This window comes from Vigna radiata, chromosome 8 (assembly GCF_000741045.1).
Source record: "Vigna radiata var. radiata cultivar VC1973A chromosome 8, Vradiata_ver6, whole genome shotgun sequence".
In the NCBI taxonomy this organism is placed as follows: Eukaryota; Viridiplantae; Streptophyta; class Magnoliopsida; order Fabales; family Fabaceae; genus Vigna; species Vigna radiata.
Window position 1 is genome coordinate 2973894 of NC_028358.1, and position 14592 is coordinate 2988485.

Below are 14592 nucleotides of genomic sequence, written 5' to 3' on the forward strand. Positions count from 1 at the left end.
TGTAAAGCAGTTTACAAACGTATATTTTAAAGAAAATATTAAAATAAAACTAAATTGAGATCATCCAAACACAACTCTAGTTTTAAAAGAAATTACATTATATCTGTATTTAAATTAAAAAAAAAATCGCAATCTTAAGACAAACCAAATAGGTAGCATCCACTTACAATACATCCATTTAAATTTTGTAAATTTTAAATTGTTTTGGGATGTCCTACTTTTCAAGTGAAAGTGTGAGGATGAAAAATGCAACATTCACACATGGAACATGATGTTAGAGAGTAAAATCAATTTTTATACTTGAGAGTTGCTTGTCAAGTGTCGAGTACTCACATAAGGGATTGACACGACTCTCTACCCAAAACCTTAAGATAATGGGTTAATGAATCTTCAACCTTATATGGTGCTCTATTTTCTCATTTCTACCAAATGTGGGACTTAGACTCACACTTGGAATCTCAACATCGTGTACCCCCAACAAAGACCATGCACCATTCGTTGATAGATGCATTTCTCACTAGAGGTTGGTGCCACCTGCTTATATCTATCGATGCTTGATGAAGACATCAATGAACCATGTAACTTAACCAAAATTGGTTGCACATCACCATAACTAAAAGAGTCATTAGGCCAATGGGTTCATAATCGAGGCCAATTCAGGTAAAGGTCCGTGATTAGTAAAATACTTCTATAAATATAATTTTAATCATGTTTTGACTTTACGTTCGCATTAATCACACTTTGACCAAATCTTTGACTTTGAGCATTGACTTGAGCATAAGAGAATACTGCAAAAATCAAAGAGGATTAGAGAGCAAAGATCAAACAAAAGCAGTTTATGAAATGAAAAAACACTTTTTACATGTACCTCCGACCCTAAATATATAGATTTTATGTTTTCCAAAATAAAATTTGGAATTTATGATTTATATAATTTTTAATTTTTATTTTATATATTATTAATAATAAAAACAATAATATATAATAATAATAATATTTTTTTTTAATTTTGAAAATAATATGTATATATATAATTTGTTCTTATTTTTCATTATTATTTGTAACATTCCATTTTAATAGCGTCTTTAGCTACTAAAAGAATCATCACACACATTGAATATAGATAACAGTTAACTGCTATGACAATTATCAAAGCATTTCTATAATAACAAAATATTATGTTTATAGGATACATTCTACTAAGAGCTACATTACACTGAAATTAAAAGCGTAATAGAGTTTTATGAAAAAAAACAATATATGTTGAAACTAAACATCTTACTCTATGCTTTAGCATCACTCCTGGAACATTTTCATCTGCTCACATTATTAAGGTAATTATTGCAAATAAGAAGGAAAAAACATACAAACAAACAAAAAGGAAAGGGGAAACTAATGTTCAAAAAACAATCATATTTCACCTTTATAGAAGTAACAATATAACACAGATAAATCAATCAATCTTAAGACATACAAGACTTGATTATCCAGATACATGTATTGATATCAAACTCTTGGAGGACATGCACCTGTGTGTGATGAAACAACCCGTCCACATCAAACTATCACACACCAAGGTTAATCCATCAAACATCCATGGTCAAGAAACAACCACTATACTAAGGACATCTTGCTACTCTCCACGACATACCCACCCTTCTCTACGTGAGATTGGATGATTATTAAGAATGTTAGAATCATTCCCCATTTTAGAGCCCCTACATCAATACATCACACAGTGAACACCACCATAGAATCTTTCCAATAAATTCACGAAACTACATCAAACACATACATCATATTCACCATTAATATCACACTCATCGTCATCATGATATCATACATGAACGAGCATCATAGATGTTTACCATCATACTTTAGCCATACTTACATTCACATTTAAAATTCATAAAGCATCAATATTTACAAGATAAAAGGTCCTAAAATCCATATAAGTTAGTTCAAACCAAAACGGAAATTTATGACACGCATAGACAAAAAAGGACTAGAAACATGGGGCGCCTAGTGAGTAAGATCCCTCACTCAGCGAATTATTGAAAAAAAAGATCTAGACCTTTTAGGAGAAGTAACGCTCAACACCACCCATAATTGCTCAATACCTAGCAACCCGAGAGCTCACTAATTTCACAATGCTCAACGCTTATGTTGGTTGGCCAACGCCCTGGAGTCTTGTGGCTCTCTGACTTTACATAGCTCAGCACCACAACTTTCCCCTTAGCACCGCACCATAACTTAATAACTTTTAAACTTGATCTAGATGCACTAAAGACTTATCCAAATAAACAAATTAGTGTTCTTAACACTATAATTGATTTCAAAACATGTTTATAACTCAAATTGGATACCAATTTACTAAATTGATGAGTGCCTCAGTCTATGAGATCAAACCAACTACCATTACAACCCCAAACAATTATAAACATGCTAAAGACTTAATCTCGGTAAGATAAGTGACTAATCAAGTCCTAAATGACCTAAAAACAGACTCCACACATCAAGTTCATTCAATATGCCATTCTTACATAATTGCACTTGTCAAAACCTCTCCATTTTAGACCAAAAACCAACCATAACCCAAATCTTTCACTACACTAAGATCTAACAACAATTCCCAACTAATTATAACAGCAAATCCACCAACTTAAACAACCAAAACAAATAACAATAAACCAACAATCATAGTAAGGCTCTTCCATTATAAAAAAACAAACATTTATACCAAGTTCAATCAATCAAGCTACAATGCACCAAAATATCTATAATCCTATTCACTCAATCTCCACGACTCAATCAATTTAATCCAATTAAATCACACCAACTCAAATTATCAAAGTACTTAAAGCAGTATAAATGAGGTATTTAGCTTCCCTTATCAGAGGACCAAACTATTATATAAAACTTAAAACAACTCCACAAACACAAGGAGTTCTATCTATTCCTACGAACCATAAAAACACAATCAAGATACACCGTTAGGACCACTGATCAACATAAAGTCTTATAGAAGACTCAAATGTCACATGCATCTACAACAGACTCACATGTAAAGGAAAACAAAACAAACCAAAAAGAAAATAAAAAAAATAAACTCATTCTATTTGAGAAACTGATCGGTCCAAATTAAAGAGCTTGTCACCAGTCCTACGGTCTCAGAGACTGATAACTCCTAAGAAGTCAGAGAACTTTAAAAAAATGGTTTCTAAAAAAATGGTGTATTCTAAAATTTTGAAATTCATTCATAACCAAACTATTTATATTAAAACTATTTAATTTTATAATAATTGAGTTTCACTGTTCTTAAACCATTGCCACTTTTATATTATTAATAATAAAAAAATAATATTTGCAATAATAATAATAAGAATAATTTTTTTATTTATAAAAATGATTCTATTTTATTATTATTATTATTATTATTATATATATATATACATAAATAATTAGATTTTTTATTATTTATATTATTAATAATATTAATAATTATTATAATTATAATAATAATATTTTTAATTTTAAATAACAATTTTAATTTTATTTTAACATAATTTTTATTATTTATATTTAACTTTATATCATATTTATTTTTAAGGATGAATAAAGATGAATGACAATTATCTAGTTTTATCTATTAATTTTTTTTTTTTAATTTAGCATACCCATCACATTTTACACAAACTTTCATAATACTTTTTTTTAAATTCATTCATCCATCTCTTCAAATTCTTTAATTCAAACAACATCACAATTTTCTTTCATCTCCTTAAATTCATCCAGTGTCTTTTTCTCGAATCTTCTTCCAAATTCAAACATTACTATGGACAGACATTATAGTTATTATTTTTATTTTGAAACAAAGAATTTAATAAGAGATTAAATTGATTAATAATTTACAATTTTAAAGATACTTGTATCATTCTGCTTATTTCCAATATGAATTATATTTTCCTTACAATTGCAAGCAACTAACTATAGGACAGTATTAAAGATTATTTTATCAATTTATTAATTTTAGGTACTAATTTAATTAATTATTGCAATTCAAAATAATAAATTAATTACTTTCCTTTTTTTCATTTTACTTGAAATGCGAGTTAAAAAATAGCTTCGAGACAGGCAAACTAATCTTTTTAAAATCCCTAATTACTCTTAATAGGTGACCAAACGTCACGTTAAACCTAAAGGAATACATTAATATTATTTGATAAAAGGGTATGATAGTTATTTATATGTATATTTAGAATATGGAACATTGACATTATTACATTCAAATTTTTATTTTTTATATGTATATTAATTCATAAAACTCTTAAATAATTTTTAGAATTTTATTTTTTTAATTTTTACATAAACTAATTTTAATTTATATATTTTAAGATTTTCAAGAATCCTTAATAATAGCGTGGTTTGTCCCACGTTCCAAATTACGTCGCAAAGTGTGTGGGACCCACGCGAATGCGCGCTGTTTCGGCATTTCCTTCAACCTCAAAACACGTCGCGCAGAACGACACCGTTTTGGCACGACGTAATCCATATCCATCAACCTACCTGAATCTCTTCAGCGAAGGGTCTTTGAAGTTCGAAGGAAATGAACGTAAAGCGCACCGGATCAATGTCGTTTCGAGACTATTTCCGAGGACACAGATCTCTTGAAACTTTTCAATTTCTTCAGGTACATTCAAATCATCTTCATGGCCTGGGTTGTTCTGTTTTTCGCTTCGTTTGGATTGTAGTTGAATGTCGTGGACTTTGATGATGGTTACGAGCTGATATTTAGAAAATATTTTAAGGTGGTAAAAATTTTTTATAGGTGATTTTTTTAGAGTTGCAAATATATAAATTATACTAAATTTAAAAGAATATTTTTATTTATATATATTTTATTTATGTATATTAATTTATATATGTGTAAAAAAATTGGGACGCAAGCCTCTCACACACCAAGAACCTCCGCCACTGGTTATGATTGGTTTCAGTTATTCGTGTTCTGATGCGTTCTTGCAGTGCACTGATTCGTAAGTTGAATCTGAAGGATTCCATTTCTTGAGATTTGTTATGTTTTTTTTCAGTGGTTTTTGGTTTGGTATAACATCCACATGTTCATGACTTGAAGGGATTTTCCTTAGCATTTTATTGATGCTAATAAAACTGAATTTAGATTTTTTTTTAAAAAACTTATTGGCTTCGATTTTTTTCAATGAAAAAAAAATGTATTGAAAAGGAAGACTTCACTGAAAAAGTGACTGTCAAATTTCGTCAATTTTTTTGTTCTCCAATCATTTCATGGTTCAAGTGACAATAAGCTTGGTTTAGTCCAGGTAATATTCGAAAAAATGGGTTCCATCTAATTCGATTTGGATTATACTGAAGAAACAATGAAAAAATTATGGTTTGAGCATGATAACTTGTATCAAGTTCATTCCGTGTCCTTATTATTTGGGTTAGTAAGGTGAAAATCTAATTTTATGCAAAGAATAGCATTTGAAACACATGACATTACATGTAAATTTAACGAATAATAATATCCTTTCAGGTTCTGAATCAACTTGATAGATCGAGCATGGTAATTTTAGCGGCTGCTACGAGTTTGAAGCCTCCACCGTTTGTATCTTTCGATCGATCAGATTTCTAGTGATTCCAATCCATCATATCTGTTTGATAACTTCTTCCTGTAACAAAGGCGAGGTAGTCGATCGATTACTAATTTGCTCTCTTGCTTTATCATGGATGCTGGACCAAACTATTTAGGTAATGTTTTTCTTTGAGAATTCTTAGGCGCTTTTGGAGCAAACGAAATTTGATCAGTGCGTCGACATAATTAAGGAGTAGACATTCTAGGCAGATAATAGTAAAACCTCAGTTAAGAGAGTTACGTCGAAATTAGGGATGTTGTCGTTGTGGTGTGGGAGGATTCATTGCTTTATGCAGGAGTAGGACCGATTCTTGTGTTTCAGTGGCCATAGTTTTCTTTCATTATCATGTTATTTCATAAATAGGATGAAACGATTAGAAAAGTATATACCTTTGGAAGTATTTATATCTTGTTGTATAGATCGATGAAGGATCTTAATTGCAGTATAAACAATGGTATGGGGGTTAGTTTTTTATTTTATGACAACATCGTTCCGGAAATTGATGGAATCTAATGATTCCTGGTGGTTTACAAGGGTCTTCCTCTGGTTAGCAGATTTGCTAATTTGAAGTCATTGTGTCCATGTTACTGCAAGTTGATATATATTTGTATTTGAATTGTAATTATGTAAATTTTCATTCCCATGTCATGTTTCTTTTAATTTGCATCTGATGGGTTGAGCCACATAAACTTTGACCACAGGCCGTAGCTGATCAGGTCCTGAATTATTGGATGCGTTTAGGAATACCCTCCCACCTTTCATTTTTTTTTTTTTGCTGAAAAAAGGCAATTAGTCTACTATTTATTTTATTTATGATTTCATTGTTACGTTACAGGAACTGCATTGAAGACATCGATAGTATCTGTTAAGGAGAAAGTCTAAAGAAATTCATAACCGATTAATTTATAATATTTTACTTGTATTTTACAGTTGCATGCAGACTGAAGAATTGATAAAATGAGGGGCTCCCTGTATTCAAAATCGTCATTGAGTACAAAACTCGTACATGTGGCAACAGTCAGGAAGAGTAAGAAATGAATGACAGAAAATGCATCAGTAAGAAGAAAATCGTATTGGTCATTTGCTGCTGTTGGATCCTACCAGTGCATGCATAAGCTGTCCACCCATTCATCTCTCCAATATTATAGTTTCACGAGATCATCAGAGCTTAAAGATAATGTTTTCTGTGCAACAGATTACCTCCAACATGCAGTATTTCCTGTGCTCTTATCCCCTTTCTATTAATTGTCCATGCTGCAAAAACGGCTGTTCTTCATCTGTAAGCAAGGCACAGTGAAAAGTTACACAATAATTTGTGATTGTGATATACATACAATACATTTCTGTTTAATCCTTAAAACATTATGGTGACCGTGATCACCAATTGTGCAAACAATCCTCAGTGAAAGACAATGTTAAAACAAATTTATTAAATTAGCACACAGAACTTGTCTTGTTTTCCTTTTTCTTTTCAAAAGTCCTCTTAATTAGCACAGAAAAAAAAAAGATGGAAATTTTCTCAATATGCGTAAGCCAAACATTAGCTATAAAATAAGAGGACGCTCGATTCTGTTCTGATCCAAAGTGAAGAAAAGCACAAATGTTTTGCCCCAGATGGTATAATAAAAATGTTGATTTTATTAAATTACAAAAGGCTTATTTGTCTGACCTGAACAAAAAAAGAAAAAAAAAACAACATAAGGGGTTTCAATATACAGCAGTAAGCAGCATGATTATGTAGACGGCTAATTATTACCACTTTCACCATCGGATGCATCTGCAATCCTTGCAATAGCGTCAACAAGTGCTTGCTCGTGCTCCTATACAACAATTCAAGCAATTGTGAACAACAGTGGGTATAAAGGATTCAAGATGAGAAAAGCATGATGGAAGGTTGACTTACTTTCAGCATTTGCTTTGCCTTCTCAAGCTCCATTGAATCTGGAGCACTTGTAGAAACAATCCTTTCCACCTGATATAACATCAATGTTTCAAAAATAAAAGACCTTCACTGTTTATTCTTTTGGATTTAAAGAGGTTGCTTAGGCATATCATATTACCTCCTTAACTAGAGAATCTGTGTTCAGCAATTCAATGTCATCCAAAACTCTCTTCCCAATACCATTTTGAGGTGGGTGAAATTCTTGTCTGGTATGAAGCCTAGGATGACCTCTCCCTCTTCCTGCACCTAAAGAATCACCACCATGGCCAAAGAATCTCTTAATCCCACGACCGTGCCCACTATGTCCACCTCTATGGATTATGCCTGGATCTTCACCTTCCCATCTTATATCCTCCGGTGAGATCTGTAATTGACATGGTATATTTTTATATTTGTACGTAAATTATGAAAGATCATTTAACCCAACTTCTATGTACTTGGTTATTGCAACATAATCTCTTTCAGGGTGGGTAGAAACAGTCAGGGATCTGCAGCATTCATTACAAGAAACATGATTTTGCACAAACAGCTTACAAATCACAATGTATGAGGGTGTATGCACATAAAGCAAAAATTATCACTCAAACATGGTGTTAAATGACAAGACAAATACCTCTCAGCCCTCTTTCTATTTATATATAGCTACATGTTTGCCAACATAAACCCACCCTTAATGGGCCCATTTCCCTACTTTCTAACACAATCCTTCGTATTTCTTTGACTAACTAACCTGTCTTAAATAACTATTAACTGGCCTATCAAAATCACCACCGGTTGAAGTTGTAAAGTTCACCATCCGTAATCTAAGTTCAAGGAGTGTTTCTTTATCGGTGAAATGGTATTGCAAACAAGTGCAGAATGAGTTTACATTTTAGAGCTAGTAAATGTGGCAAGAAGGAGGAAAATGACCCATTTGACTCTAAACAGGACTAAATTTATACAATATCAGGGAAGATATAGATGGATTCTACAATTCACCCTTCAAGAGACAGGGCATGGATTCACCAGCTTTCATAATCATTTGATTATATAACCTTTCTGTACTTAATTTAAATATCATCTCCATTTAAAAGTTGAGATAAAACATAAAGGGTACATGTAAAATAAGCTATTGACGTATGGTGTTTCAGCCAGGGTACCACTACCAAGACAAGGAAAAAGGAGTAAAGGCCAATAGAAGGACAATGGATGAAATAGCTTTAGTTTTAGGCCATAATAACAGATAAGCGGATAGGAGGATTCAAACTTCTTTTATGGAGGGATGGAATCTAGATTCATTTTTAAAGGAAGGTGGTGCTAGAGGCCAAAAAATCATTTGCTTACTATCTATTGTTGTCATCTAATATTCTACTTTCTAGTCATTTCATATTATTAGATGTTAATCTCTTCATTAACATCTTTTTCTAATGCTAAACTAAATATAACTATTAAAATTTAAAAACCTAATTAACTACTGCTGTTCTATATGCAGCACAACATACGAAATATATACCTCTTTGAGATCAACCCATTCCCAAGTCTCATGTACTTTATTAATATCATAAACCAAAGCATGCCGACCCTGCGAGAAAGAAACAATCCAAAAGCTAGGATAAAAAATTACTGAAAAGTTATTAAAAAAAAGCCTCTCATGCTGCCATGCACTTTCAGGATTGGGTCCTAATCACACTTCAGCTTTTTTATTTCCATCTGGATTAAAAGGTGAATACTTCATTATATATCCTACAAGAGTTTAGAAACAACAAAGAGAGACACATTTATCCTAAATGAAATAAACATAAAATGTTTGCATACTGGTCATTCTCTGTGCATGGGGAAACAAAACCAAAGGCATCTTACATGTGGGCAAAAAAAACTCAACTACATAGGTCACCCTAAAGGACCTAAACATCAAATTCAAATGACAATCAGTCCAGTAACGATTCAAATGTGTTCACCAGGTAAAATATAAATGCAGTAATCAAGAATTTTCAGAACTATTTTAAGATCTAAACATACATCAGCAGGGTTGTAATCAGTTACAACAGCCTCATAAAAGTGGTTATCTTCAGGCCACCTAGTCCAAACTTTCTTCCCAATCAATGGATCAAATGCTGCTGCTTCGGTGGGTGGATTGGATGCAAGAGCACTAGCGTTGCGATTTGAAAAATGCCTACCTCCAGTTGGTCCAGCAGAAGTATACTGCACAGACTTCACTGAAGATAAAGCAGGCAAGGATTGACCCTGGTGCCAATAATGGTGGAAAATTAAAACCAAAGGAACATTAATATATCTTTTTTGTACATCTCAAGCAAAGAACTTATGTGCAGTGCAATTATGGATTTTATATCTGGATCCTAAAGCACCACTTAAAAATGCAGACACTGAATATGAACACAAAAATTTTGCTCTTTGAGCCCACATCACATCATATATTATAAAATAGAAGGTGGTACCGAATGGGATGTCTTCTGCTTTTTTCGGGACACTGAAACAGTTGGACTAGGTAAAATGTCATGAACAGGCTGAGATGTGCTACGTCTAGCAGGTTGGTAACAACCAGTTTGTCTCCACTCCCTGGTTGAATGTCAATCACATAACATTATAAAAGTAGCAGAAAAATGGCCAAAAATAATGTTTTTTTAAACTATTGCAACTATTCAAATAATCTTCAAACCTAATGCGGTGTATTATTTCATCAGAGTTAACCCTGGTAAGAAGCTCTCTGTGTTCATCATCTGAAACCCTCAACTCTTTTCTAAGCTCAGTTATCAAACCTTCCTTCTCCTGATAAATACATAAAATAAAATACAGGAGATGAATATTTAACACAGCAAAATACAAAGATAACAATAAATACATGGAAGGAACCGATGGTATATACCCATGTAAGAGCATCAGACTGAGCTTTGAAAGCACGCAACACAGCAGAGTAAGCTTCCTGTTCAAGTTGATGAATTTGAGCCTCCATGTCAAAGTGCAAATTAAAGTGTGTAACAGAACCTACAGAAGATTTTTCATTGCCAGTAACACTGCTAGATCTGACAACTCTATTTTGATCTGAGGAAGAAAGATCATCATCAGTACCTAACATTGTTTAATACAAAAGGAACTTGATATAGGAAACAAGAATGACACGTTCCAGAGATTCAAAGGTCAATTTATTTTGTTAAGGATATTGACTCATGCATCTGAAGAGAATTTTCTTTATTAGTGAATGCTGGTTACACAAATTATTTCTTTAAGGATTCAAATTTCAAGTTTATTTTGTTAAGGATATTAATTCACGCATGGAAAGAGGTGTTTCTTTATAAGTGAATGCTGGTTACAAACATGATTTCTTTATGGATATTGATTAAATTATTCTTTAAGGTATTCAAAGTTCAAGTTTATTTTGCTAAGGATATTGGTTCATGCATTGGAATGCTGGTTACACATTATTTCTTTGTTCTAGAAACAGAGGGCTCTTGACTCTTTAAATGTTCTTTTCCAATCATCAATGAGCATAAACACAATCAATTATTTTTAGTTCCCTCCCCCTTTTAATCTCTTGCATTTTTCATTTTCAAGTTTATTCNNNAATTTGAGCAACTCAAATGATTGATTCCACAGGATTGACAAAGAACAATGTCTAGAAATATAATTCAATGTACAAGCATATGGGAAGAACTGGCAGAAAATGTTACAAGGCTTCTATGCATTCACATTTTAATGCGCACACACAACACCTGCTTTACAATGAAACAATTTCGATATTAAAAGTTAAAAATATGATCCAAGTGCACGGTTCTAGAANGTATTTTTAGAGATTTCATGCATTAGGGTTCCTGTTTCATTATATAACTTCTTCTACCCTGAAGATCTCAAATGAAACATATATTTGGTCCCTACCATAACCTTCTTGTGATATCTGGTTCCTTCAAACACCTACAGCACCAAATTTTGCCCTTTATCAACCACTGCATGTCATATACACACAAAATAGAAAAAAGAAAAAATACATCCCAGTAAGAATTTCCCTCGTATAACATGTGGTAACAAATTCCAATTTCATGCATTTCAAATATAGGTGCTGCATCTACAGGCACAAATACCAAGAAAATAATTCCTATCTGATTGCTCACGGGATTCAAGTTCAAGTTCTGTCCCCTTACCCACTTAAACAGTCTCCATACACCAACGCCATCAAAACCTAACCTCAGTAACCCTTTTCCACCGTAATATGGGCCACCAATCATGCTCTAACTTCACATGTTTACAAATTACTAAGCACATACCCGATACCAACAGAAGGGTATGTATTTTCATTAAAATCATAACAAATCTATATACAAAATTGACATTAACACTGTATAAACAAAACTGAAAAATTCACACGCCCTACATCAAAAAATATTCTTTTTACCTCAGTCACTTCTCGTTCGATATTCTGAAAGTGCTAATCCAGCAAAATAAGGAGTTAAACTTAAACCCTAGCTGAACATTGTGCACATCAATGTCACAGTGCCCAATTTCAGGAAAGTCCCTAAAACAAATCATTTTCAACATAATAATAACAGCAAATTAAAAAACTACGGACCCCTTTGAATATCGCTAAACAAATTTTTAAAATCAATTTCTTTTTCTGACAACATATTCGACAGGTTGAGGTAATAAGAAAAAAAAAAACCCTAGAGGGGCAATGAGGCTCACCGGGAGTGTCGGAATTGGACAGAGCGAGAAGATTAGAAAAATGGGTAAGAGAGAGCGAAGAAGATATGGTTGGGTTGGAGAAAGTGGAAGGTTTTGGAGAAGAAAATGGGTTTTAGTTTTTGAGTTTGAGTGAGAGAAAACGACACAGTCAGAGGGTGTTGGATGTGTTCCTCGTACGAGTTATATAGTAGAGTCTAATCGATTCGAGTGGACACAAAAAGCAAACGACTAGAGAAAACAGATTTAGTTTTGGTTTGGTTGAAGGAAACCACAGCAATGACAGGGTATGTATTCTACATTATAAGAAGAAGGAAAAAAATAGTTAAAAATGTTTATTCATATTTAAGAATAAAATAGTTTATATACTTTTTAAAGATAAGACTAGAAATAGTGGCTAACAAATATTAATCCATAGCAACCCACATGAATACTTATAAGAAAGTAAGTAATATGCTATAACAGGATTATGAAAATATTTTATTTGGTGATATTTTTACTGTTTCTTGGAATATTTACTTATAGGGTTAAATATGTTTTTAGTCCCTATATTTTAGGGGGATTTTGGTTTTAGTCCCTCTTTAAAATTAAGGTACAATTTAATCCTTCAACCTTAGAAAACTCTTATTTTAGTCATTTTTATCAATTTTTTTAACTTTATTTGCTGTTTCAAGCACGTTTCATTATAACATTTGGATTGTTTACACTGTTTGACACATTTTTTCTTCAATGTTAACTGAGAAACGCGTTTGAAATAGCAAATAAAGTTAAAAAAATTTGGTAAAAACACTAGTGCAAAAACGCTGTTTAACGTCACCCCTTAGACGTCCGTTTCGTGAAAATCCGACGTCTACTAATGCGTGGTGGCATTATTGTAAATAAATTGGAAAACTAGACGTCAGTTTCGATGTCAGGCAACGTTTATGACATCATAGACGTCGGACTTGCCACAAACTGACGTTCAATTGCCTGAGGAATGTGATAAGACAATCCATTGATGTCGGCGTTTTCAGGGGACCGACGTCTACTACGTTGCAATTAATGTTATACAAAAATCCCAGGAGCTTAGACGTCGGCTGGAAAGGGCACCGAAATCTACGTCACTGACAGGAAAATCAAACGTCAACCGGTTCAGCTTTAGACGTCAAATAGACGTCGGATCCCGTGAAAAAGCAACGTTGATTGGGCTACAATTAATGTTGTTCACCTAATACCCCAGGCAATTAGACGTCACGTAGTCAAACGCCGACGTCTAAGGCCTGTCTGGAAGGCGGGAAGACAAAAATTCTTCAATGTAGACGTCGGTTCTGATTGTCACCGACGTCTACTTTCCTGTATTTTCACCAAATTCGAGGGTTGTAGGCGTCGGCTGTTAGGGGCACTGACGTTAACTTCCCTGACAGGAAACCAAAACGTCAATCTTTTCAGCCTCCTAGACGTCGGTTTCTAGAGCAACCGACGCCCTATTTCATTTTAAATAGACCGCACACTCTTCTCAAAATTAAGTTTCAATCGCATCTTCATCTCTTCTCTTTTTTCTCTGCTTCTCCTCTACTGTTTATCTCTTGCTGCATTGCGTTGTCATTTCTCATAACGTCATTGTCTTCGTCCTCTCCTTTTTCTCTCTTGCATCCCAGGTGCGTGGTTTTTTTTTTATGCTACCCTTTTAAACTTTTTTTAGTTTTTTATCGATTATCTTGTCGTTGAACTGATTAAAATTTGCTTTCTTTGTGTTGTGTTTTAGTGCAGTTTTGATCCTCTCTTTGGGTAACATAGTGCAACATTCTTCCTTTGCTGGTTTCCTCACAAGAATAGTGGCGATCTTTTGAGTTTTCTAGTTCTTCCGACCCAAAATGGAACCTGGGTCCTTGTCTACTTCTTGACATCGTAATTTTTTTCTGTTGCGGTTGATTAATGGGAAGTAGCCATGGACCTAGATTCGGTTTTGGGTTGAAAGGACTAGAAGATTCAAAACACGCAAGCTTTTTTTGTGAGGAAACTAGCGAGAGAAGAATGTTACACAATGCTACCGAAAGCCTGGATCAAAACTGCACTAAAACACAAAATTGTTGTTAGACGCCGGTTAAAGCCATGTCCGACATCTATAACAACATAGTCATCGGTTAGTGTCGTTTTAAACCTCTTTTATCACTAGTAAAAAAAAGGGTTTATACAGCGCACATTATGCCACGGTTCACCAGAAACCGCAGCATAATGCTGCGCGGTGGCACTTTCGTAAATAAATTGAACTTATATGCCGCGGTTCCCCACATAACCGCGGCATATACCCAAGTCAACAGCCCCTTTGACTCCACGTCAGGCAAAAATATT

General features: G+C 33.4%; 1 protein-coding gene and 1 long non-coding RNA gene across 6 annotated transcripts; one reads left to right on the forward strand and one right to left on the reverse strand.

Annotated features, from left to right (window-relative positions):
* The first annotated feature begins 4459 nt into the window (after positions 1–4459).
* On the forward strand, positions 4460–6805 carry LOC106772256. The gene is made up of 2 exons (XR_001376566.2): positions 4460–4690; positions 5552–6805. It is a non-coding gene; the product is annotated as an uncharacterized LOC106772256 (long non-coding RNA).
* On the reverse strand, positions 6413–12542 carry LOC106772255 (protein EMSY-LIKE 1). 5 transcript variants are annotated; one of them, XM_022784559.1, is made up of 12 exons: positions 12265–12542; positions 11978–12097; positions 11464–11531; positions 10457–10632; positions 10250–10359; positions 10029–10149; positions 9592–9816; positions 9086–9154; positions 7712–7957; positions 7555–7623; positions 7408–7471; positions 6413–6928 (listed from the first exon to the last, which is right to left on the reverse strand). In XM_022784559.1, exons 4-12 carry the CDS (start codon positions 10541–10543, stop codon positions 6879–6881), a joined length of 1041 nt encoding a protein of 346 aa, XP_022640280.1. In that variant the 5' UTR covers positions 10544–10632; positions 11464–11531; positions 11978–12097; positions 12265–12542; the 3' UTR covers positions 6413–6878. The 5 variants fall into 5 exon arrangements, with proteins under 5 accessions (XP_022640280.1, XP_014514019.1, XP_014514018.1 ...); XM_014658533.2 differs by lacking the exon at positions 11978–12097 and having other exon boundaries at positions 11464–11499; XM_014658532.2 differs by lacking the exon at positions 11978–12097.
* Between the last annotated feature and the right edge of the window lie 2050 nt (positions 12543–14592).

Excerpts from the sequence above, each read along its gene's own strand:
- LOC106772255 (XM_014658536.2), bottom strand. The coding sequence starts at position 10,543 with ATGGAGGCTCAAATTCATCAACTTGAACAGGAAGCTTACTCTGCTGTG. Across the intron at positions 10,150-10,249 it reads GAAATAATACACCGCATTAG|GGAGTGGAGACAAACTGGTT; the intron begins GTTTGAAGATTA and ends ACATTCAACCAG. Across the intron at positions 7,472-7,554 it reads AGGCAAAGCAAATGCTGAAA|GAGCACGAGCAAGCACTTGT; the intron begins GTAAGTCAACCT and ends ATTGTTGTATAG.